This window comes from Dioscorea cayenensis, chromosome 10, assembly GCF_009730915.1.
Source record: "Dioscorea cayenensis subsp. rotundata cultivar TDr96_F1 chromosome 10, TDr96_F1_v2_PseudoChromosome.rev07_lg8_w22 25.fasta, whole genome shotgun sequence".
Classification (NCBI taxonomy): domain Eukaryota; kingdom Viridiplantae; phylum Streptophyta; class Magnoliopsida; order Dioscoreales; family Dioscoreaceae; genus Dioscorea; species Dioscorea cayenensis.
In genome coordinates this window covers 7,600,813-7,628,284 of record NC_052480.1, presented here as the reverse complement: position 1 = coordinate 7,628,284, position 27,472 = coordinate 7,600,813, and the positions used below count along the sequence as shown (strand labels likewise).

General features: G+C 32.2%; 1 protein-coding gene across 1 annotated transcript; it reads right to left on the bottom strand.

Moving 5' to 3' along the window:
- Positions 1-24,064: 24,064 nt before the first annotated feature.
- LOC120270271 lies at positions 24,065-27,232 on the bottom strand. Its single transcript, XM_039277289.1, has 6 exons — positions 27,228-27,232; positions 27,031-27,124; positions 26,866-26,967; positions 25,471-25,836; positions 25,325-25,390; positions 24,065-24,264 (listed from the first exon to the last, which is right to left on the bottom strand). Exons 1-5 carry the CDS (start codon positions 27,230-27,232, stop codon positions 25,364-25,366), a joined length of 594 nt encoding a protein of 197 aa, XP_039133223.1. The 3' UTR covers positions 24,065-24,264; positions 25,325-25,363.
- Between the last annotated feature and the right edge of the window lie 240 nt (positions 27,233-27,472).

Below are 27,472 nucleotides of genomic sequence, written 5' to 3'. Positions count from 1 at the left end.
CTGTGGATACGACTACCCACTCACTAGGATATTGTTACTTTGACAAACCCGTGCACTTGCGGTACACACGTAAAAGGGCGTTGTCATGAGTTGATGAAGAAAAGTATTATAGCCTACCACATGGATGCGTGCTCGACCATGTAGCCTCAAGAGTAGAGTGTTTGGACCATGTTTGTGAAAAGGGTGTAGCTAAGCACTGTAGCAGAAATACTGTTCACGCAACCGCGTGGAAATTCTTGTAGCTCAAGCGGGTGCATAAAGGTATGTGACACCCACGGTTTATGATTATAAATAGGTCATTTGCCCTATTCTTTAGAGATTTTTTGTGGGGCTTTTTGAGAGCAATCTAAAGGCAAGACAGCTAGGGTTCTAAAGGAGGTCTTTGGCGAGATTGGGGGCCATTCTTTACTAACTTTGATTAATCTTTCCTCCGTCATAACATCGAGGGGACCTTTGGCAACCTAGCTTCGGAGAAGGATTCTTCAAGACGTTGAGCAACCTATCAAGGCCATCAGCACAAATTCTAGGGGGGTTTTTCTCTATGGTTACATTGCTATTCATTGTATTAATCTTTGTTTTGTAACTTGCTCTATGGAGGGGTAAGCCCTAGTAGGTATTTGGGCATGTGAACCCTATGATCTTCTCTTTTGTATTGATTTGCTTTATGTTTTCTATTAAATCCGAGTTGATTTGAGTTTTAATCTTGTGTTCCCATGGCTTATATTTTTATTGATCCTTATGGTTAATTATATATGCATAATTTGTTTCTTTGATGAGAGAGAGGTCTCCATTAGAGTTAGAACTCTAAGGTTAAAGAGAGTTGAGAGGGTGAGCCATTAGATAGTGGAGTGCCCCCTTTCCCTTCCGACGATTGTTTCCTATCTCTGTATTCCCTAGACTCTATGCGACCATATTTGGTGTGAGGCGTAAGATTGAGAGATTTCATCGCCGGGACCTTGTAGGAGGTTAGGGATCTTTCGCCTAGAAGTAGGGTTAGATCTATCCTTAGGAATCAATTTCACTCTTAGGTATCCCTAGAGCTTATTGCGGTCATATGATGTGTGAGGTGTTGAGATTGAGCGATTTCTCCACCGGGACCTTGTAAGGGACTAGTACTAGTGGCTTAGAGGCAAGGGCCGATTGTTTTTGGATTACCTCGATTCATTAAACTAGGTTTAGAAGCATTTAGCAAGTCTCGAGCTTCATTTTATATCCTTGGGGCAGCATTGCCCAAGTACCTCATTTTTATTGATTAAGATCTTCCTTGCTTTTTATCCTTCGTTGCTTGCTTATTGACATTCTTGCAATTAGTTCACTTCATCACAAATAATTGATTTTGACTAGATAACTAAGAATTGGTTACTACTAATACTTCCATTCCCTATGGATTTGACTACCCACTCACCGGGGTATTTTATTACGTCGACACCCGTGCACTTGCGGTACACACACGCAATTTGGACATGTTAGTTTGAATTGGTGTTACTCGGTAAACTGCCTTGTGGTCGCTCAGGTAACAATTTTGCAATCTCACCAACCTAGTTCTCCAAGATCTAGAGAGACGCCTGTTGGTTCCTCATTGTAGACTCTATGTTCTAGAACCTAGCTTGTAGCTGCTAAAATTTTGTGCCCATGGATTGTATAAACCCAATAAGGATATCCTCAAGTGTGGTATTTCAACTCCTTCTTACTTTTCCATCATGTTCGACTTGTTTTCTTCCGTATATTTTCAAGGGCATGCTTCTTGTCTTTTCAAAGCCGTACTTGTCTTTCCAAGGTCATGCTTCTTGTGTTTTCAAAGCCATACTTGTCTTTTCAAGGCCATGCTTTTCCTTTAGTTCCTTTTTGCTTTTCTCTTGGAGAAAAAGGAGACCTTGGATGATGTTTCTCTCCTTGATATATTGAAGCTCCATATTTCCTTCCTCCTTCTCTCTTGAAGCTAGCAAGGTAAGCACCCCATTCCTTCTTGTTTTCTCATTTTCTTCATCCTTGCTAGATAAAGCTAGTGCATGTTGTAAATGAGCATGTTTGAGCTTTGATTCTTGCATTATCTTCTTGTTGTTTTCTAGAAGGTTGTTGGAGTATAATTCCCTTGTTTGTTTCCTAAAAATTTGTTGGAATCTTGAGAAAACCTTTTGCTTGAAATTTCGGGGTCACTGTAGCACAAAAAAGTAAATTGTCTTTTTCTTGAAATTCTTGTTCCAAAGTATAAATCTTGATGCCTACACTTCCTTCGTATTGTTTGTTGTAAATTTTGAGGTCGTTTTGGTCCAAAATTTGTGCCATTTGTCCTATAGTTTTAAGGTTAGTGTATTAGGGCATGCATTCTTGTATTCTAAGCTTCCATCCTTTCATTTCCGTATTTTATTCAACATTGCATTCATTTAATTAGGTGGTGAAGTCTCTTCCAAGGGGAAAAGAGATCGCCAAGGAGTAATCGTGTCCAAAGCCTAGGCAATTTATTTTTGTGAGTGTGATTAATTATGCATAATTCTACAAGGAGAATACCTAAAACTATATTTTATTACTTGAGTTAACTTCCATTAGCTTTTATATTTTAATCGAGGCTTTGATTAACTTTAAATGAGTTTATTTATTGATGCTTCATACTTGCAAATATTGTTGTTTAAAGGAAAGGATTTTCAAGATGATACTTGTTTTGTAAATTGTTAATTGTTTAAAGGAAAAGATTTTCACAAACTTGGATATGCCTGTGTTTTCATCATTTCCTTGTAGAAATGGTAGTTATTCTTAGATATTGACTATTGTACTGGCTATTGGACTATGTGTGGTGTTATTCTTATATTACTTGGCTAAGCTAATGTTACCCTACTGCAGTAGTGTCCTAGCGGCCAGCCTTTTTAGGTGGCGCGAAAGAGCGGCTGATCCTTTCCACCAATTTTGGAGAGGGCGTAGGACCCTAATTGGACGGTCATCGGGGAACCGTAGTCACCATATGGTAAACCGATGGATCAGCGTCAAGGGCATAAGTACCGTGACGGCTCTAAACCTAGCCGCGGCCACAACAAATGTTTAGAGAGTTTTCTAGACCACTACTTGCTGAGTGTGTTGCAATTTGGGTACTTGAAATAGTTTGTGTTTTTTCATACAGTTGAGTTTTGAGAAGTAATCTGTTATGTTTCTTTTATTTAGTCATCTTGAATTTGTGGTGAGGGACAAAGCCCAGCTGTCACTTTTAGGGGGACACTCTCCCCAAATTTGATTTGGCAATGAGTTTTATGTTTTATGGATTTTAAAACTCGAATTATATAGTTTGTTTTTTATATATATATATATATATATATATATAGAATTGTGTTGATCTATATGTATTATTGTAAAAGTCTTGGTTTGATGATCATCTTGGTTTATAGTATAAAACTTGTATTTGGTATTTCGTGGATTTATTGTTGAAAACCCCTTAGTTCAGGGAAAAGACTTTCTTGGCATGATCTATTGTGTTAAGGATTAATATAATATATATTTATTTTCTAAACTATTTGTATTATCGGTAAAACCTTATTTGGATGATTTATACCATGTATTTGGTATATTCTTGTAGAGCTATGCTAAGCCACACACTGAGTGACTTAGGTTGCTCACCCCTCTTTTTTCTTCCCAGGTTGTTGTAGGTAGTAGTGTGGCTATGTGGCAGCATGTAGGGCATTTTCTAGTCTCCTACCTTTTGTGTTAATCTTTCCATTAATGTATGTTTGTTTTGGTCATGAACATGTTTTATGAGTCTTGGATCCACTAGTATGTTGAAAACTCTGTTGCATGGTTGTGTATTTAAACACTTCTTGACCTCTTGTGTATAAGTATTTTTACTATTATTGTTGTTGCTTCCCTGAGTGTCTTTGCATTCCTCAACTTTGTACTTGTGTTTATTTATAATTCCAGGTTTGTTTGGTCAGCCTTGCAGCAACCCAAGGGTTGAGTAATGAGGTATCCCTCCTAAGATTGTCGCATCTTGTGGCCCACTAGTTAAGGCGTGACATCAAGTGTGGGCTTTTGATCAAATTGTGGGTGAAAGAGAAATCCGAGTGGAGGCTTCTGCTGTTACCCTTGGTTGACTGATAAGTGCTTGTGTATTAGTAATATGAAGTGTATTCTTTCCTTATGATGAGTATTACTTTTCTCAAATTTTATCGCTAATACATGTGTTTTTGTGTTCTTTTGCGCATATAGGGTTGTGGAGCCAAATAGAGAAGAAAGAAGCCGAAGTAGATTGCGAATGCATTATGTTGATGGAATCTTGAAGTGAACACACAAGAAGACACAAGTTGTGCCCAAAGACATATGAGTGTGTGCCAACCTCTATTATGCTCGATGGAATATAAAAATTGGAAGGGCACAAAGGCAGTCACACTCATGTGTTCCGACTTGTGCAAGGCTAGCAAGATTCCCATCAAATGTGCTTTATTTGAAGATTCAACATGATCTACAGCATAAACGTGTGCCTGTTTATATTACCTCGATGAAGAGTATGGATTCGGGAGTGTTTTTGGCAGAGTATTGTAGCAAGTTACTATAGCAAAGCACTGTAACAATTTACTGTAATAGTTACTGTTCACAGGCCGCAGAAAATTGAATTTTTGCAAATTCACACAGGCGTGTGGAAATTCCACACACCCTTGTGGATGCCTGATTCCAGCCCTATTTAATCCGCCATTTCAGCCCGATTTCAGAATCTTTTTCCCCATATTTTGGCCTATCTTTCTCCACTTTTGGAGGCACCTACGGCTAGGGTTTTGAGAGGTTTTGGCTAGGCTTTTGGAGAGGTTCATGGCCTTCGACACCGCGTTTTATTTGGAAGAGAGTTATTGGGGGAGCTTTCGTCATCACCGATCCGGCGAGATGTGCTCTAGACTTGAAAAGGGGACCTTTGAAGAAGACGCGGCCACTCCTCAAGACCACCAACATGAACACCAAAGGGGTTTTATTCATGGATTGCATCTCTTTACTTTTGACTTCATTGTTGATTGTATTTTGCTCCATGGAAAGCTAAACCCTTAGTGGGTGCTTGGACTTGTAAACCCTAGGATGATATTGTTTCTTTGACCTTTATTATGCTTTCCTTAATTGATGTTTTTAATTGAGTTCCAATCTTGAATGCTTGTTGAGTTGATTTTCCCTTAGAGTAACACTAGGGTTGAGAATCCATGTTTGTAGTTCTTATGGATGAGTGACACACTATAAGGGATAGACAATGCTAGATTGGAGACGGTTGAGAGAGTGAGTCGAGAGGTAGCGGAACGTCCCCTTTTCCCTCCAGAGTGATTTATCCTACCTCCATGTTCCAAGAGTTCTTTGCGGTCACAATAGAGTGAAGTGCTAAGAGATGAACTCCGCTAGGGCTTAGTTGCGCAAGCAACAGAGTGAAGCGTTGAAGTAATCCTTAATATCTAGGGCTTAATTGTAACTAGGGGTCTTTCGCCTGGACCAAAGGGTTAGATCTATATTAGGAAATAGGGTTAATCACTTGGAATCCCTAGAGTCTAAAGCAACCTAGCATAGTGTGAGATGTCGAGACTGAGAGAGTTCTCTACCGGGGCATAGTGTAGGGTTAGTCACGGTTGACCTTAAGTTTTGGGATCGTGTGTTTAAGGATTTCCTCGACTTGTTAGACATCAGTTAGGAAGAATAATGATTAGTTTTGCACTTGAAACAATAGTCCTAGGGTGAGCAATGTCCGGGTGCCCCATTTATCGTTGATTGCCTCTCCTATCTTTTATTTGTGTCTCTTTCTTCTTTTCTTATTTTTACTTGCATTAATTTGTTTCACATCACCATCGACTCATTTTCATTCTAGTTAAATAGCAATCTTTGTGTTTCTAAGCACTATTCCCTAAGGATTCGACTACCCTCTCACCGGGATATAATTACTTCAAACCCGTGCACTTGCGATTAACACGCAAAAGGGCTGTGTCATTGACCGAAAAAAAATTGGGGTGATTCCTCCATCCTGGATTGTATGTGTTGCTATAGGGGTTCCCTTGGGATCGGAGGATACTACCAACAAAGTCAACTTGCTCGGTCGGTCCATGTGCCACTCCTATGATACAGCAATCTATAAATGTGTGTCCTCCCTTACACGTGTCACATGCCATAGCTGCAACTGCTTCTGGGTAGATAAGTTATCGATCTTTATGCTCAAGATCACAACTTGGGCTGCTAATGCGATAAACTCAATAAACTTCAAGATCTGATTGGGCTTGCTAACTGACATTCCCCTAGAATTTCACTAGTAGTTGTTCATGGCAGTCTCCTCTATCAACTGTTTGGTCATCTCTGGGTCTTACTGCCAAGTGATCATCCTGCTAGTGAGTTAATGAGCTACCGAGTGTTTTGGATCAGGCCCTGGTCAAATATCTATATTTCCATTCATTCCGGGAGATTGTCGTGCAGACACCTTCTTAATAGTCCTTAAATCTCTCCTAGGCCTCAAAAAGTAACTCTGAATCCATCTAAACAAAATATATAATCTCCAGATGCAACTTGGTCATCCTTCCGAGTGGGAAATAATAAGCTAGAAAAGCCTCAATGAGTTGTTCCCTCATCGTGATAGAAGCACTAGGTAGGGCCTATAGCCACTGCTTGGCTCTGCCCTTCAAAGAAAAAGAGAATAATCAGAGTCATCAGAGACATTGTTCATCTTTAACACTTTACAAACTTCAAGGAAATGTCTAATGTGGTTGTTCAAGTCCTCATTTGGCAATCCATGAAACTGCACTAATTGTTAGACCATCTGCACAAACACTTGCTTAAGCTCAAAATTGTTCACAGCTATTGGTGAGCGAACAATATTGGATTGGGAATCATTCAGAGTGAGATGAGCATAATCGGAAAAGGTCCTCTGTCAATCCCCTTGATCCGCCATGTATCCTGACTATTCTCCTTCAACTCTCACTATCAATAAACCTTTTTTAGTCAACAATGGCGTCATCAATCTAGTGGCAATCACTCTTTTAATACAACCTTCACCTTCCACCAGTTGTGATGATGTGCCCTTAGGTGGCATGCACTGCAATCAAAACATGAGAAGAAAAATAAAAAAGAACAAAATAAAGAAAGAAGCAAAAGAATAAAAAGGAAAAATAAATTACTAAAATGACCGAATACATGAAGAGTTCCTAATATTTAAAATTTTCCTTGGCAATGGTGCCAAAAACTTGATAAGGATGCAAGCATAAGTGATGATTAAGTAGTAAAGTGTGCAAGAAAGCATGGTATTGATCCACAGAGAAGATTGAGATTACTAGTGCTAGTGGTTATTCTGAAATTAACCTAAAAGAAAGTAGTGGTGTGTGTGAACAATAATAAAAATCAAAACCAAAGAAATTAAAGTAGTCGAAAAATCAAGGGAAGAAGCACTACAAGAAAAACAGGAATTGGGCATAGTAAATTTGGCACAGTTTTGAGTATAAAAACCGTGACAAATTGATTTTGGCACGGAATCTTAATCGTGCCTATTGCATGCGTGACAAATATAATTTGTTACGGTATAACAAAACTGTGACAAATTTTGTCACGGTTTTATAGACCGTGACAATGTTTGTCACTGTTTTTGACACAGTGTATATTGTCACGGTTTTTTACACAGATTTTGCCATGGTATAGCTTGTCACAGAATTTGGTACGATCGGATTTTTCACGGTTTGTGGCACGATTGGATTTGTCACAGTTTTTGGCACAGTGTTTAGCACAGTTTGATTTGTCACGGTTGTTGGCACGGTTTTGTGTGTCACGAAGTTTGGCACGGTTTAGTTTGTCACGATTTTGGGCAAGGGTTGTTTGTCACGGTTTTTGGAACGGTGTTGTTTGGCATGGTTTTTGGCACAGTTTTATGACATTTTGCACGGTTTTTTATTACAAATGTTGTAATGGTTTTATAATTTACATAATTGTTAGAAAATATTTTGTCACAAATTTTGGCACGGAATTTAGCACCTAATTCGGCATAATTTTATTATTTCATGAAAAATTAAAATTTATTTTGCTAAATAATGGTAGATTCATTGGATATCATAACCTATATTAATACCAAAATATGTCTTGTAGCATTAGTAAAATAAACATAAATGTTATTACAATCATCCTAGTCCCTGCCTACATCATCCAACAAAATACCACAAAATTCTAACCCTCTACATCATCCTAGTCCCGGCCTACATCATCCTTAAAGTTGTCAAGAGAATTATCTGTAGACGGGAAAGCCCGAACTCTCTTCAACATTGGAGAGTGCTCGTCGGCATGTGTTTGGGACTCTCCTATTGGTGCTTGAGGGGCATGTGGTGTACGAGCAGTAGTAGGCATGCTAGAGAGGTCAATACCTTGTACCCGAAGTGCAACAAGCAATGATGATTCAAATTACTCACGTCAAGCCAACTCAGTATTAGCCTCAGCGCGAGACCTAGCAAGCTCCTCCTGTAACTCTTTAACTTTGTTGCGGAGTTGTTCAGTTGATTCGGAAGGCCCCGAGCGTGGCTTGTGATTGGATGAGGATATTTGCCTAACAATGTTACCTCAACCTCAGCGCGAGATCTAGCAAGCTCCTCTTTAACTTTGTTGTAGTGTTGTTCAATTGATTCGGAAGGCCCCGAGCGTGGCTTGTCATTGGATGAGGACATTTGCATAACAATGTTACCTTTTTCTACAACTCTGTTACGACTTCCAATAGCTATCTCATCCCATAATTCATCTTGATTGATAGAATCCTCATCTATGCCTTGACTGCATTTGTCTACAATAGCTTTCTTAAATTGTTCCTGCATCTTAAGTAAGTTTCCTTTTAAAATGATTATATAAATATTTTCCAAAGTCAAACAAAATTTAAACTCAAAATATTCACATTAATATTTATGAATAATATATTAATATGCCAATTTTTATTCAAACAACCTTCTTATTTTCCATCATACAAACTGGACAAATACTTGATATAAATAATAAAAATGCAAATCTATGGTTACATATCTCATATGTTAATGTAATATCATAAGTTTTAAATATAAAAGCAAGGAAAACTCCTTTCCTTAATCCTATCATAAAATAAGTAAAAGTTAGGCCTATAACAACATGCAACTCTTATCAATACGTCCTGTTTAGCAGTTTCTCTTAAAAAGTGAATTGTTAAATGTGAAACAATTCAAATGAAATCATTTAGACCGATCAAACATAGCTTTTATTTCAACAGGAAAGCACTAAATTGTAAATTGACAAATTTAAAGCCCAAAGAAGAGCTTGTACAGTCAGAAAGGATTAGCACCAAGGGTTCAAGTTTTTTTTTTATTGCAATAGATCAACTTTCAGACAATCACCAATCTCACTTTTCAGGCATACATCCAAAATTTAAACTCATAGCCTTGTAACATGAAGGCTCATACAGGCCCTGAGAACTAAAGAAGGTAAATCTCAAATATGAAGATATTGAAAACAAATCTCTAAACAGTCTTCATACTTGAAGTCACATAAAATTTCAGCTATATCATGGTGGCTAATATTCATAGGACCTTAAATATAACAACAAAAGACAAGTCAAATATTATCTCAACATGTGAAAGAAAATAAGATCCTTCTCCATCACATTCCTAACTAAATTCTCTGATAAAAAACATAAATCAATATAGATATGTATATCTACATCCATATAAGATTTAAGACAAGGGAATCTATTATCATTATTTATAAATTGAGTACACTTAAGAACTTCCCATATAAGATTTTCAAATGCATTTATAACTTTCATGTATAACTTCCATTGGATTTTGGAAAATTAATGCATGTATAGTTTTCTAATGTATATTTATTACTCTTGATGATTACTTTGCATGGTTGTTAATAGCAAAAGCACAACATTTTTCACTTGTAAATGTTCTTCATTTAATACTAAATGAAGGACAACATTTTTTCACTTGTAAAGCCTAACTAAGCATGTGATAATTCCTAATGCATGCATGACTTCCATTGGATTTTGGAAAATTAATACTATGTTCTTTATACTATATCTTTTCCCATATGAGATTTGCTAATGAATCTATAACTTCCATTGGATTTTGGAAAATTAATGCATGTATAATTTCCTTATGTATGTTTATTACCCTTGATGATTACTTTGCATGGTTGTTAATAGCAAAAGCACAACATATTTTTCACTTGTAAAGCTTAACTAAGTATGTGATAATTCCTAATGCATATATTAAATTCCATTGGATTTTGAAAAATTAATACTATCTACCTTATACTACATCTTTTCCTATATGAGATTTCCAAATGCATTTATAACTTTCATGTATAACTTCTATTGGATTTTGGAAAATTAATACATGTATAATTTCCTAATGTATGTTTATTATTCTTGATGATTACTTTGCATGGTTGTTAATAGCAATAGCACAATATTTTTTTCACTTGTAAATGTCCTTCACTTAATACTCTTGATGATTACTTTGCATTGTTCTTAATAGCAAAATCACAACATTTTTTCACTTGTAAATTTCCTTAAGTGATATAGTATGTCAACAATCATTAGCTTAATTTATTTTTTGAACATATATCTCAATGAACCATGCCACTTTAAAATGTAATTTCTAAAATTTTCATCTTTTGGCTCCAATATTGTTTTATTTAAAAAAATTATATTATATGTACAACAATTTCTGTGGCACGCCCAGGCTAAGTGTGCCATCTTTTCTTTCATGAGTGTAGATAAAACATTGTTTAGGTGTCGGCTCCCTACCCAATTCCTCCGCCTAAAAAACAACATAGTAAATAAATATTAAATAGTCAAAAGCAACAATTATAATGGTATTTAAATGGATAAGGGACATTACCAGCCTAAGGCGGTGCACAACAATGCTAACAGATCCACAACGATAAATAACGGGGGAGGAGCTTCCAATTTCTACCCTATTTTGTTTGTTCTTTTTACTTATTCTCTTAAACTCATCTGACTCCCAATACCTCTGTAAACCCTCCCAAACTACAGGAGCCATCCATGGAAATGGAGCCCTATACAATTTATGTGCAAGATATAAATTTCTTTTCAGCCATTCACTAGCTTCGTGGCTAAAATGTCGTAACACCGATGACTCATGCTGTGGCTCCCATGTATAAATACCCTTAAAAAAATATTAACTAAGGTAATGTTTTATTATAATTAATATGTATACTTAAAAGATATTGGAGCATTTAATTAATTAAATGATGCTTACCCTAAAAGCAGTGAATATCCTTTGCCTCACATCTTTGGGCACTTTTCCCATTCATTGGTCAGTTCTTTGGATTCTTTTCAAGCTTCATTTAGTCTTTTTATTCACTTTGAAACTTGAGAAACATCTAGGATTAGTATTTCATGGCCTTTTCCCTAGACAATCATAGAATATAACACTAGTGCACAGTTCTAGTACTCAAGTTAAATATAAAGTATTTAATGATACTACTCTTTTTCCATTTTGATTTTGTATCATTGTTATTTATTATCAGTGTAGATGTGGTTATTCTATTTGTCCATTTAGTAGTATGCCCATAAATAATCCTAAGCTAAAAAAGGCCAACTGGCATTGTAAGTAATTGTGGAACTTTTTAAATGTCATATCTTTTCATTTGCTTGTCTATCTAATTTTCTTTATCCAAGATTCCAACCTAACACCCAAAATAATTTTCCTTCTATTTTCCATTTACCATCAAATTAAATACTCACAAAACAGCCAACTGAATCTTTTTAAAAAACAACAGTTTATTTATTGATCTTTGTTATCTTTTGCTTATGTATCTTATTTGGAGCTGTTGATATTTGCACATTATTGATCAATGAAGTACTTATTTGTCAAATTTGCTCCATGGCCAAGAGCCATTGTCATGGAACACACAAGTGGAGATTGCTCTTGGTGCTGTAAAGGGCCTTACCTATTTGCATGATGTGGCAGATCCTCATGTTATTTACCGTGACTTGAAATCTTCAAAATTTTACTAGATGAGGACTTCAACTCTAAACTCTTTGATTTTGGACTTGCAAGGCTTGGACCTATTGGACAGTACACTTATGTATTTGTCTTCAACTTCAGTAATTATCTACAGCACAAGGCACTATATTTTCTTAGAATAATGTTATGCAATCGTTTCGATTCCTTCTACTTATTTTCACAATGGAGTTAAATTATCCTTATCTACTATTGCTTTTAAAATCCCTTTTTCTTGGTGTAGCAAATCACTAAATCCAAATAATCAGTATAAATTTTGATCAAAATATTATACTAGTCTTTTTTCCCCAGGTTCTACAATGGTTTCCTACTCTTTGACATGGTGATCACTTTGAATGTAAATTTTGGTTTCACTCTCCAGATTTAAATTGTGGTTTCACTCTTTGACAGTGTACTTTAGATTGCTTCATGTCATGAGTTGTAGTATCATTCCTTTTTTCAAGAAAGAAGAATAAAAAAATAAAAAAAAAAAAAATAGAAGCAAGCCAAAAATCCAGTGATGCCTTGGAAGTCTTCCATTCTCTGTACTCCAACATATATTATTCAATTTTAGAAAATGAAAAAAAAAAATTCACCTTCTTTAGCATGCACTTGAGCTGTTCAATTTCATTCTTGGCATAATCTGCCTTTCTCAATGTAGCTCTTTGTAGCTTTAGTATATATTTTTCCATACCTGAAAGATATTAAAGAGAATTAAATCAAATCCTCCAACAACATATGCATTGAATGGTTTCTCTTACAAAGTTGTAAGCAATCATAAATATAAGGTTCAATAAGGAAATCAATATCAAGTTTGAGGTAACACAACAAACATGCACATGCACACTCACATGAAAATCTTTGTTAAACTACTGGAAGCTATCATCATTATACAAATCATCATGCCTCTCTTTGAGGTATCTCATTTTGGCTAATGACCTAGTCCGTGTGTGAATGAGCATGCTAAGACTAAAGTTAATATAGATGTCTGTGTGTGTATACATATTAATATTTACTAGGAAGAGAAAAACTGAGCAAACTTGAGCTTGAATACCATACAAAAAATGATGAGAAAAACAATCTAACAAATGCAACATAAGCAAGGAACATGAAAACATAGAAGGAAATAACATACTAAATGCGGAGATCTCTGGTCCTTGACGCCGCGTGGAGATCAACCTTACTCCCGGAGTCACTCTTCTTCAATGTCCTATCCTCAAAAATACAAGCAAACAACAACCAATGTCATCAATGAAACTCCCAATCAAACAATCTAGAGCTCAAATCAAATGAAAACACCGAATTAAACAAAAAAGAAAATCCCTGAAAATTAGGGTTCCAAAACGACGAAGAGGAGATGAAACGATCGGGAGAAAGAGAAGTGATCAAAGGCAAAAAGCTCAAGCTGAAGACAAAGAAGAGATCGCAAAAAAGGAGAAGAACGAGAAGAACGAGAAGAAGACCGAGTGATAGAAATGAAAGAGAAAGTAAATTTATTAACTCATGTCTAATACATCAATTATATTTTATATAATGTTAATAAAGTAGTTTTACAAGAGATAATGTTCTTTTTTAATTAAAACATGCAAATAGGTTTAAAAAAATATGCAAAACATTAAGAATATTGATAAAAAATAAATAAATAAAAATTTTAATATAATTTTTCTTTTAAAAAATACAATTTCTAAAAATTATCATTATATATAAAAAATGCGTTAAAAATTTAAAAATATATTAATCAACAATAATATATACTAGTTCATCTTCAAGAAGATTAATTATTCATATATATATATATATATATATATATATAATATCATTTTCATTATTCAAACCACCTTATGTAAACTAAGTCAACATAGATTATGACAATTAATTAAAAGTCATCAGGTAATTTTCTAATTATATATTTTCCTCTTATACCTAAATCAAAAACAAATGAAGAAACATCATCATCTTAATTAATTTTGCACATTTTCCATGAATTTCTTGTTATATATTTAACTCGTTAAAAAAATTTTAGTAAGCCAAATATTTCACTAAAATTAAGATATATTGTAACAATAATAAATATTTAATAGTAATTAATATATTATAAAGATATATAGATATATATAGCAATAATTTCATAATTTTTTTATTATATATATATATATATATATAAATATTGTTATTTATATTTATTTGCTATTGGGTTAATCATAATATTTTTGCATGCACACAACAAATATAATTTTTTATAAAAAAATGTAAAAAATGTAGCAATGAATTTGACAACCTATATCCAAAACAGTGACAAATAAGATTATTTGTCACAGTTTTCGGCACTGCATCGGGTAGGCTGTGCCAAAAACTGTGCCAAAATTTTTCTTTGGCACAGTATTTGGCACAGTTTTGAGAAGGCCGTGCCAAATTCCGTATCAAAGGAATAAGTTTCTAATTATTTTATAAAAAATTGATTATAATTGGAATTATATTGTCAATAATTTGATATTCTTTGTATGGTGGACGGTTGTAATATAGATAAGACAAGTGGGTGTAAATAGTTATTAGTTTTTAACGTTTTACTTAATAAAATATTCACAAGCTTTTTTGCATTATGTTCACTTTAACTAGATTGAGATGTTTCATATGCATCCATGCTAATTTTATATTTTGTTATTTGTATTTATTTTCTATTGAGTTAATCATAATATTTGTGCATGTACACAACAAATATAATTTTTTATGAAAAAAATAAAAAATATAGGAATGAATTTTACAACCTATATCCAAAACCGTGCCAAAACCGTGACAAATATTCTTATTTGTCGCGGTTTTTGGTACGGCATCGAGCAGGCCGTGCCAAATTCCGTGCCAAATATTTTTCTTTGGCACAGTATTTGGCACAATTTTGAGAAGACCGTGCCAAATTCCGTGCCAAAGGAATAAGTTTCTAATTATTTTATAAAAATTTGATTATAATTGGAATTATATTGTCAATAATTTGATATTCTTTGCATGGCGGACGGTTGTAATACAGATAAGACAAGTTGGTGTAAATAGTTATTAGTTTTAATGTTTTACTTAAAATATTCACTAGTTTTTTTTTGCATTATGTTCACTTTAACTAGATTGAGATGTTTCATATGCATCCATGCTAATTTTATATTTTGTTATTTATATTAAGTAGGTATTGACTTAATCATAATATTTGTGTATGTACACACCAAATATAACTTTTTATAAAAAAATAGTAGCAATGAATTTGATAACCTATATCCAAAACCGTACCAAAAACCGTGACAAATAAGATTATTTGTCACGGTTTTTGGCATGGCATCGGGTAGGACGTCCCAAATATTTTTCTTTGGCACGGTTTTCAAAAAACCGTGCCAAATTCCGTGCCAAAGGAATAAGTTTCCAATTATTTCATAAAAAATTGATTATAATTGGAATTATAATGTCAATAATTTGATATTCTTTGCATGGTGGAGGGTTGTAATATAGATAAGACAAGTGGGTGTAAATAGTTATTAGTTTTTAATGTTTTACTTAATAAAATATTCACTAGTTTTTTTTGCATTATGTTCACTTTAACTAGATTGAGATGTTTCATATGCATCCATGCTAATTTTATATTTTGTTATTTATATTTAGTCGGTATTGACTTAATCATAATATTTGTGCATGTACACAACAAATATAATTTTTTATAAAAAAATAAAAAATGTAGCAATGAATTTGACAAAGTATATCCAAAACCGTGCCAATAACCGTGACAAATAAGATTATTTATGACGGTATTTGGCAAGGCATCGAGCAGGCCGTGCCAAATACCATGCCAAATATCTTTCTTTGGCACGGTTTTTTCAAAACCGTGCCCGATTCCGTGCCAAAGAAATAAGTTTCTAATTATTTTATAAAATATTGGTTATAATTGGAATTATATCATCAATAATTTGAGATTCTTTGCATGGTGGATAGTTATAATATAGATAAGATGAGTTGGTGTAAATAGTTATTAGTTTTTAATGTTTTACTTACTAAAATATTCACTAGTTTTTTTTGCATTATGTTCACATTAACTAGATTGAGATGTTTCATATGCATCCATGTTAATTTTATATTTTGCTATTTATATTTATTTTCTATTGAGTTAATCATAATATTTGTGCATGTACACAACAAATATAATTTTTTATTAAAAATAAATAAAAAATGTAGCAACGAATATGACAAAGTATATCCAAAACCGTGCCAAAAACCATGACAAATAAGATTATTTGTCACGGTTGCATGTTGGCATGGATTTGGGCAGGCCGTGCCAAATTCCGTGCCAAATAATTTTTTTTTTCTAATTATTCTTTGACATATAGATGAAAATTGGGTTTTTATACCTTTTAATGCATGTTAATTTTATATTTTGTTATTTATATTTAGTTTCTATTAACTGAATCATAATATTTGTACATGTGCACAACATATATAATTTTTTATGAAAAAAAAAAAAATATAGCAATGAATTTGTCAAAGTATATCCAAAACCGTGCCAAAAATCATGCCAAATAATTTATTTGGCATGGCTTTGGGCAAGTTGTGCCAAATTCTATGGCAAATAATTTTTTTTTTCTAATTATTCTTTTAAATATAGATTAAACTTCAGATTTTATATCTTCTATCCATGTTAATTTTATATTTTGTTATTTATATTTATTTGTTATTAAGTCAATCATAATATTTGTGCATGTACACAACAAATATAATTTTTTATGAAAAAATAAAAAATGTAGCAATGAATTTGACAAAGTATATGCAAAACCGTAATAAATAATCTTATTTGTCACGGTATTTGGCACGTCTTTGGGTGCGTCGTGCCAAATTGGGTGCCAAATAAAAATTATAATTATTTTTTAAAAAAAAATAATTTATTAAGTTTTAATAAAAATATAATCATATTATCAATCATTTGAGATTATCTATACGGTGGAGGGTTGTACTAATCTCTTCAATCCATGTTAATTTTATATTTTGTTGTAAATTTGTTTTAGTTTTTTGTAATATTACTAAAAGACCATTTTATGTTGGTTTATTTTGTCACTGTTTTTGTCGCGGTTTTAATCATGAAAATGTTGGTTTTGTATTTGTCACTGTTTTTGCCAAGGATTGTAAGTATCATGCTAATTACCGTGACAAATTTATCACAAACATTGGCATGGAAACAAAGACCGTGACAAACTTTGTCACGGTTTTTGTTTCCGTGCCAATTATTGTCACATTTTTGTTTCTGTGCCAATTTTCGTGAAAAATTTCTCACGGTTTTCATTACGTGACAAAATTACTGTGCCAAAGTCTGTTTTTCTTGTAGTGAAGGGATGCATGGGCATAGTATCCCTCTAGGGTTTGTTAAGTTCAGGTCAAAAGTTGTATAAGCATGCAATCCTATATGAACTGAGATAAATCATATAGTATACAAAACCCCCTTGCAAGGGTGAATAGTACTAATTTAGTACAGTGCTGATATAGATACCCCACAATTGCTTTGCACTCTATAAAATCTTAATATGGATTAACAAGAATTTGTAAAGTAGATAATCCTCCTTGCGAAGAGATTACCCCTAATTCCTTACAGAATAGAAATATGATTTCTCCTAAAATCTAATCCCTATGATTACAAAGAGTATCGAAATAACTTGTTAATCCACTCGGAAGGATTGAGGGAAAAGAACTCTCAACTCCAAAGTACCCTATTGCTAAGCTTACAAATAATCCCCTCCAATAGCGACATGTCTATGCTTGGTGGGTATTTCTATTAGTCATAAAGCACATCAAACATGAGAACTAGGGTTTTTTTTACCTCAATAGCAATCAAGACATACAAAACACACAATTGGATTCAAATAACATCAATTGTAATTAAGAAAAAAATAACTCCATAAGATCCACAACCAATATCAAATAGAAAGAAACCCTAGAGTTCAACTATGCCCGATCATCTACAAAATTAACCCTCCATTAATGGAGGGCAATCATTTAAACAACAAGATACGAAGAGAATAAAACTAGACATGAAAACCCCCTTCTCAATTGCTCCGAAGGATGATTGTCGGAGAACGCCCATGGACTTTCTAAGGACGCCTCCAAGAAAATCTTGATAGCTACAATCCTTCCCCTCCAAGATAGATAGATAGATTGAATCTCCTTCCAAAGTCATCTCCAGGGAATAGAGCAAAATATGCTTAAAAACCCTTGTCAAGAATATTTATATTGTACCATTTACGGGCTGCTTATGGGCGTAAGGACGTGGCCTGAAAGAGCTGGGGATGATGGGTGGTGAGCCTTACAGGATCACTTACAGCCGTAAGTCCCATTTGTAAGGTCTTTTGTCTTGTATTACAGTTCATCTTACGGCAATAAATGCTAGACCATAAACTTCTTTATATGCCTCTTGCGTAAGGACGTGGCCTGAAGGAGATGGGGATGATGGGTGGTGAGCCTTACAGGATCACTTACAACCGTAAGTCCCATTTGTTAGGTCTTCTGTCTTGTATTACAGTTCAGCTTACGGCAATAAATGCTAGACCATAAACTTCTTTATATGCCTCTTGCGACCACCATTATTGGCGTAAGCTCTGCTCTAAGCTCTTCTGGTGTTTAAAAATGTTAACAAAACACAAGTGTGGAATTTGAACATTGGTCTTTTTATAACAAACCCAACAACTTAACCATCAAGCCAACCTATCTTGTCTATCTAAATTTAGATTTTTATATATTTGAACCAGCCTTGTCTTTGTTACACTAGAACACTAGCAAGTTTAGCTAACTCTTACCAATTTAATGTCTAAAATCACCCACCTGATGATCAGCTAGCAAGTTAGTGATCTCGATAGGAGTTTGGTGAACAAATGGTGTTTAATATATATATATATATATATATATATATATATATATATATGCAAGTGTACGTGGGATGTTTTTCGTATTTCTCTTCCTTCTTTTTTAACTCTTCATCATCAACTATCGTAGACTCATTCCCATTTCTCTTTGTTATTCTTCCTCATCATTATCATAAATTATACAAGAACAAAAACTATTGTCAAAGGACTTTTACAACATATGTGAGATAAAATGAAGAAGAGGAAACTCATGGATAAAAGTGAAGATGAAGTACATAATAACATACAAGAAGAAGAAAAAGGAACGAATATAAATAAAAATATATTTGAGAAGAACAAGAAGGGGGGAAAAAGAAGGAGAAGAAAGATCACAACAATAAAATGAAAACAAATATTCAAAAGAATAATAATAATAATAATAATAATAATAATAATAATAATAATAATAATAAGAAAAAAATGGTGATGCTGAAGAAGAAGAAGAAGAAGATGAAGGTTGAGAGAATTAAAAGAAAAACACGAGCACTTTTTGGTATTATAGAAATTTAAAAAAGTTAATTTGATGTGTACAGGTACTACATAGGCATTATAGGTAAAATTTATGGATTTATAGGCTATTGTGAAAGTTATAGTCCTTTTTAAGTCACTTTGAAATTATTGAAAGACCGTGATAGTAATTTTTTTCCTTATCAATATCTTAAATGAATGACTTAGATCATCTCATGTATCAAGCCATAATATTTGAATACTTTTTTCCCATATCGCATCGTATTTAAATAATTCATAATTTATTTTTACAAAGCTCAAGTTTATGTCATATTATTATCCAAAATGTAAACTTGAGAAATATTGATCATAAAACTGTAGCTTTAATTAATTATGTATTTCTAATTTTTTATCTCCACATACGTAAATGACATGAACAGTTGTTAATGTATGTCAAACTTAATTTAGTTTTAAATATTGAGCTATTAGTAAAAGAATAACAACCAAGGTGATAAATGATCTATGACACTACTACTGTAAACGTGGTCTAGTTTAATATGTAATTATGCGATATCCCTTTTGTTATTGGGATAAGGGTGGTAATAGTACATTTTACCCAACATAAATTGTATTTGATTAAGAAAATTTATTATGTTCGATTGTTTATAAGATTTATTTCATGGTAACATGTGGCCTTCTAATGGCTTGTGACAATTTTTTGAAATTGTGTTACATTTATTATTATAATAACCAGTATAATTCCCTTATTCTGCTTCGGAGGTTTTGCAATTTGTTGGTTTTAAAATATGTATATGTGTGGGGAGTAAATATTAATGATAATTTTCATTTATAATAAAAACAACGAAAATATAGATTATCGCTTATCTATTCAAAAACAATTGCGATTAGATATATATATTGTGTGTATCACTATGCAATTTGAAATAATGTAACATACCGAGAGATAACCTAGTTATATAACATTTTGCATTAAATTTTTAGCATAGAATAAAGGTTGAAGTGAGCACGTGCAACCCCTCTTCAACTAAGCTCTAAGACTTTCATAAATGACATGAACCCATCATCCTATGCACGTTTCGACAATTATTAATAGTAAGTAAAAAATTGAAATGTAATTTTTTTAAATTATGATTAAAGAAATATATAGAGGGATAAACCAGTGATGTTAAGTATAATTTCCATTTCTTTTAATAATCACTTACATCAAAAATCTATTCCAACAAAAAAAGCAAATTAATAATTTGTGCATAATTTCAATCATATAATCTCAAAGTCTTGCTATTCCAAGTTTCACTACTTGATTTAGCATGCCTTCAACCAATACTAAAATTTTCTTTGTACACATTCTTGATTGGAATATAAATTACTACAAAACTCAGTTGTTATGTTTTAAAATTTAACAAAATGTAAAAAAACATTTGGTAGAACACTTATTTGGTTTTTTACTACCTACAAATTTATCCAAATAAGAACATATATATCAAACATATATGATATTTGTAACAAAAAGAATACAACCAAATAACAAATGTATGAACAATCAAACCATAAAAGTAAGAAAACTATAGCAAACTAAATAGTAACATTATAGACAAATGAGAGCATAAAATTCCTTTGTAAAAACAAAGTTATATTGAAAAAGGGAATTGTATGAATTATATTGAAAGAGAAATTAATCCTTAAATTTGTTATTCGTTTTCATTAAATTTGGCCAATAAGAATAACTCCTTCATTTGATGTCCTTTATTTTAGTCTCTTCTACAATAGACTATCTATATTCCCATAAGCCTATCGTGTATGATTTAAAAAGTATGAAACTATGGGTATACCATTTTCACCTTTTTTTTAATTTTAAAAAAATTACCCACCAAAATCTATATCATGCTAGGTTTGTTGAGATGGGAGTGGGAACATATGAGAAATATCCGATAACTATTAAGATTTAGGTTGTTTTGCACATGTACTACTATAAAAAAAACCCACAATTTGTTGTCTTCTTCTTTTAATGTAATTGTTTTTTCACATATACCCCTTCAAACATTCAAATTTAATGTAATGATTTTTCACTTTCCAAAAATTATATATTTTTTTATTAGAATGTCTTAATGTTAAACCAATTTAATGCCCTTAACCAAATTAATGACATTAAATCTTTTTCTAAAAAAATAATTAATGTACAAGATGAGATTTTTCATAAATAATATTTCTTAATTGGAATTCGTTATATTCTTTTTAATTATAATGATAAAGTTCCACAAAGGCATAACGAAATTATAAAAATGTACCAATATCTCTTGATTAAAAATTTATTCTATTCACTTAATTATAATTTTTAAAGTTCCTCAAAAAAATACAACGAAAGTATAAAATGTTCTTTCCTTATTTTCTTGAAATATTATCTTTTGCTCTCTATTTGGGGTTTTCTTTTTTTCCATATTTAATGTAATTCCAAATAAATATTTTTAAATATTTTTTTAAACAAAAAAGTTACAAAAAATTTAGGAAAATTTTAGGTCATATAGATTTTTAATGTAAAAACTAATTTAATGCCCTTAAGGAAATTAATGCCATCTAATCCTATTTATTAACAACACCATACATCTAAAAAAATACTTTTTAAAAAAGGGTTTTTTACTTGCATACCCCTGTAAAATCATGGATTTGCTTAAATATTCTCATAAAAATGATATTTACTTGTATACCCCTACAAATCAATTATATTTGCTTATATGCCGCAATGGTTAAGTTGACTCTTAATGGTGTTAAATCAATTGGTAGAATAAGGGTAAATTACCAAAATGGATTTGATTATATATCCCTCTAAATTTTTTTATCTTATTTTGTAGACATTACTCATTTAATTCAATAAATGGCCATTATGGGTTTGTTAATATAGCCATCAATTTTTTTTTATTTTATTTTATAGACTTTAAATTATTTAAATTATAAATAACCAATTTACTTTTTTTATATACGCTTTAATTATTTTTAAAAATTAATAAAAATCATTAATTTTTGAGTAAATTCATATTTTTAAGTTTTTTACAAACATCTCTAAATATTTTACATTATCACATGCTCTTTACAAACACAACCTAAATGCACATCTTCCAAATGATTCACAACGACCTGCGATCCACACCGGCGGTGATCACATCACTACCAAATAACACAAACAAAAAAGAACAAAGTGGGGGTGACAGGATCCGTACTCGGTACAAGTTACTTCCTGAAAACATCAGATACCCTGAGAAAAATCCAGTAATCCGATAATGTGGTGGAGGATTCGATTTGTACAGTAGTCGTTGGTGTTTGGCCCGCCGATGATAAACACCATTGGGAGGTTCTCCGAGTTACTCCAGCGACGGCGTTGATCACGCTAAGACCTCTGACGTTGAAGGTAACGACACATGCGCAGATGCCATGGCGTCGGGTGTAACCAACGTTGAGATGGTCCAGTAGGGTTAGGTTGAAACCTCCAGGGGAGGCGTAGAAGTTTGGACGCCGATTAAAAAGAGCCAGAGAGTGAGATGGCATGGCTTGAAGGGATTGGTGAGAAGGGAACCTCAAAAGATGGCGGCTGAGTGGTTGAGAAGTTTGGGAATTTTTTTTAGATGGCTTAAGTTGGATGATGTTAAGGGTAATTGGGTAATTTTGTTAAGTTGAGTTAAGTGGGAACTATGGTTAATTCCATAAACCCTAACGGCGACTAATGGTAACTAAGATATATAAGTAAAAAAAGTTAGTTTTATGGAGGGTATTTAAGCAATTTCATTATTTGCAGGGATATGCAAGTAATTTTCCCTTAAAAAATCAGGAAAGATTTTCACTCTGTTTGAAGGCTATCCGTTTTCATTAGAAAGTCTTATTAAATATTTAATGTTAAATCAATTAAATGTCGTTAATGATATTAATTCCATTAAGTTTTTATATTTAAAATACAAATTTAATACAAAATAATATTAAAAAAAATTAACTTTCAAAACTCTCTAGGAGAGTTATACAGCTATTTTAAATAAATTTATAGATAATGTATAGGTAATTTAAGAAAATTAGTTTCATATTCTATCTTATAATAAGTGATATTTGTAAAAGCCTATCACTACACCAAAAAAGTGTTTTTGAGGCGGTTTAAAAGCCCTATAGAGGCGGTTATAACCGCCTCTATAAGTATAGTGTTGTTTTTACCCCCTCTAAACCGCCTCAGTATCAAGCCGGCTCTATACTTTAGAGCCGGTTTCTATCAACCGTTAGGGGTAAGTTTTTATTTAGGGAAGCGGTTTTTAATAAGAAGAGTAGAGGCGGTTATAACCGCCTCTATAGCTACTAAGTTTTTCATTACCCTTCATTAGTTTTTTAGAGGCGGTTATAACCGCTCTATAGCTACTAAGTTTTTATTACCCTTCAATAGTTTTAGAGGCGGTTATAACCGCCTCTATAACTACTAAGTTTTTCATTACTCCTTCAATAGTTTTTAGAGGCGATTATAACCGCCTCTATAACTACTAAGTTTTTCAATGTTCTTTAATAGCTTTTAGAGGCGGTTATAACCGCCTCTATAGCTATTAATTTCTTCCATGTTTATACTTTTAGAGGTGGTTATAACCACCTCTAAATTTGTTATTGAATTCAATTTTAATTTTTTTTCCTATTAATAATAAATAAATTTGTTGAACCTCAGAATCAAAAACCATAAATTTTTCATTACATTCAAAAATACCCTAAATTCAATTTCATTGACCTTTATTGACATGTTATGAGTTAAAGTGCAATGTTTTTTGAGTAATAACAAAATGTAAGAGGTTTACACTATTTATGTACTTTCATTACAAAATATTTTTTGAGTTAATTACACAAAGTAAAAAGCTTCATGTATCTTCATCTTCAACCCTCTTGATCTTTAACCATGAATTCTCCAAAATCTGCAAAAACATTAAAAAAAATCCAATCTTATTCAATCAAAATCCAATCTTGTATTTAGAATGACCAAATAAAGCCTACACACAATACACTAATTTTAAAAAACCTAATTGTAAATTTAATATTTTCAAAGGCAGAAAAATAAAAATTGGCAAGCAAAGAAACAAACAATCTAATAATGTCAATCAATGCACTTATTGAACCCACAAATGGTTAAGATAAATAAAAGATATTACACTGATGTTTAACCAAAATGATTAGTTGAACTAGAATACAAAACATTGAATATACAACGTTGGTGACTAATACAATTTATGCTAGTTCCATTTGCCACATTGTTTAGGAGACTTTTTAGTAAGAACCACAAGGTAACATAATGGAACATGTTAAATGAGGGATTGGTAATCGTAACTATAGAAATCTAAAAATCAAGTGACAATTAAGGAAAAAAACCCTGATAGGTTAAACAAAGTAAATAGAATTTCAAAATGGAATGTGTTATAAATCATTTGACCACATGATATATCCTAATCATTGAATGATGGCATAATGATATAATGTTTCTATTTATCATAGCTAGTCATGTGACCATATGGAAATTATTTAATAATATGCTCTTTGATTATGAACCTTTTTTCTCATTGTTATCATAATTGATAGGGTGTATACAAATAATTATTTAAGGTGAAAACATTTAACCAAATCAAAAAGACTGAAAATATATGGCATTCACATTCGTAACATAGTATCCTCCATTGGTAGCTTTTTGAAATGACAAGCTAGTTTATATTCCTTGAAAATATTATAAAAATATTAAAAAAAGTAACTAATCTTAAATTAGAACAACCTCAACCAGTAGAAGTCACTAAAAAAATCATAACATTGAAAAAAATTAATGGCTTTTAGAAACATGATAAACCCAAAGTGATCACTTCAAGAATTGCAAAGCAATAGTATCTCTTATTACATGAAAGATAAGCATCATAAACCATATCAGCCATATGATGAAAATTGTAAATTTTTGAGAAAAAAACTCTACTTTGAAGGTAATATTCAACAAACCTCTTGAGCCACATGATGTTTAGATTTTGTCCAGTGATATCAGTCAACAGATGCAACATCTTCAACCTATGGACATTATTACAAAAAGATGTTTTAATTTATTATGTAAGAATGAAAAGTAATAAAAAGTAAGACAAATAATTTACTTCCTCGGCGGGTGCTTTAGACATCCTATCATTTAAACTTCGTTCAGCCATAAAGCCTCCAAATAACTCCTTCATATCAGCCAAATCTGAGCTTAGCTTCTCATATTTATCCTTCATCTCAGCCAATTCTAATTTAACATTCTCCAACTCCGCTTTATGATTGTTGTCAGTAGTTGAAGCACTTGTGCTAGTGAATTTCGATATGACACTAAAATACCTACTTGGAGTAGGGCCTAATCCCAAACCACGCACCCTACCATTATGTTCAGCTCCATAAATCTTTTGAAATACCATTTCATTGATTTCATTTTGTTCAAAATTTGCACTTGAGCTTGTGTAACTAACTTGGAGATCATGTGCTGCTTCCTGTAAGTTCAACTAAATATTATTCAAAATAGAAAAATAAAACAATATCATCAACTGAAATGTTGAGTAAATAAAATAGAAATGATACATTTAAGTCTGCATAATGAAATATGGAATGGAAGCATGGGCAAATGTAAAAATAAATAAAATTATTGATAGAATAAACAGTAAAACCCAAAAGCACATTGTTAATTTGCAATGATTGGACATATCATTTCGGAAACATGACCATTAACACGGAAAATTATAAAAATTAGGCATCTCATCTTTTTAGAACATATTAAAAAGTCAAGCTATTCTTTTTATTTTTCAAATGGAGAAGGAGAAAGCTTTAAGGGGTTAAGATAAAAATTTTATGGCAAATGACAAACCTCCATATCCCATCAATCATATCTTTTTTTTTTCCAATGCAAATGCAATACTGGAATTGATCTACTTCAGCATCAAGTGTACGTTATATACCATCAAGATTTTGGGCTTCATTGAGTCATGCCAAACTTTGGGGGCTTTTCACACAAACATCACATACATTTATAATATATCTCTCAATCATGTAGGTTGTAATTCATGCATAAGTAACATAAAGATAGATACTAAAAACTTTTCGTAAAAAATTAAGTTCCCACCAGATTTGAAATTATAATTATATAGTTCTAGTTTATATTGATTTTTTTAAGAACTAATTATTTATAATCAATTTGCAACTTGCTTATATAAGATATATAGTACACAATCAAGGACGACAACTACAATAAGTTTGATTTAATCAAGTAATACCAAAGTTTCCATTTGGTACATTGAGCTAATAAGATCAATAAATCTCTCTTATAAATAGATCACATTCTTTGATCTCATTCTTAGTGCGAAAAGACAAGTATTTGTATTTGATCTCATTCTTTGTCAGTAAAAATAATTAATTAATTAATTAAAATGTATCCAGCTTTTTTTTCATAAGAAAGAAACATCATACAAGGCATTAACATGGAAATAAAGAAAACAATCTTTCTTATAAATAGATCACTCACTTACCAATTTCTTTCTAAATTCTTCATTTACATAGCTACCATCTTTCTTTTTATGAGTTGCATCCCACATTGTAAGACGATCCGGCTCTTTCCCAGTTTCATTTTCCTATTAAACAATCAAAAGTTTAATCATTTCATTCTAACATTAATTATAAAAGAAATCACTTACTATTTCTTTCCTAATTCGTGCAAAACTTTTACGACCACATGTATGTGCATTGTTTTGTTTTTTTGCATTTCTTTTATTTATTTCAAAGAAGTTCCTACACAATAAAAACCATATTCCAATTATAAAAGATAAATTAAACTCAAATACAAGTCATTATAGTAACAACAATAATTTAAATAAAAACTTATACCAATTACCTCATTTCTTGGTTATACCACTCGCGAACAAGGCCGGGCCATTGTTCTTCAAGAACAGTTGAAGGTGGCTCCACTAAAACTCGTTCTTTTTCTTTTGGAATGTAAAATTCGGCCTTCAAGTCACCTTTCCAATCTCGCCATCTCTTGTTTAGATTTTGCAAAATCCATGTAACCGTCTCTTGTGTATGAGGAAAATCAAATTTTGTCTGCCATTAAGCATTAATTTAATAATAACAAGCAACATT

Bases quoted from the DNA above. Each gene is read 5' to 3' on its own strand.
- LOC120270271 (XM_039277289.1), bottom strand. The intron at 26,968-27,030 runs GTAAGTGATTTC...ATTGTTTAATAG, and splicing joins CACGAATTAGGAAAGAAATA to GAAAATGAAACTGGGAAAGA. The intron at 25,837-26,865 runs GTAAGTGAGTGA...TTGAACTTACAG, and splicing joins AAGAATTTAGAAAGAAATTG to GAAGCAGCACATGATCTCCA.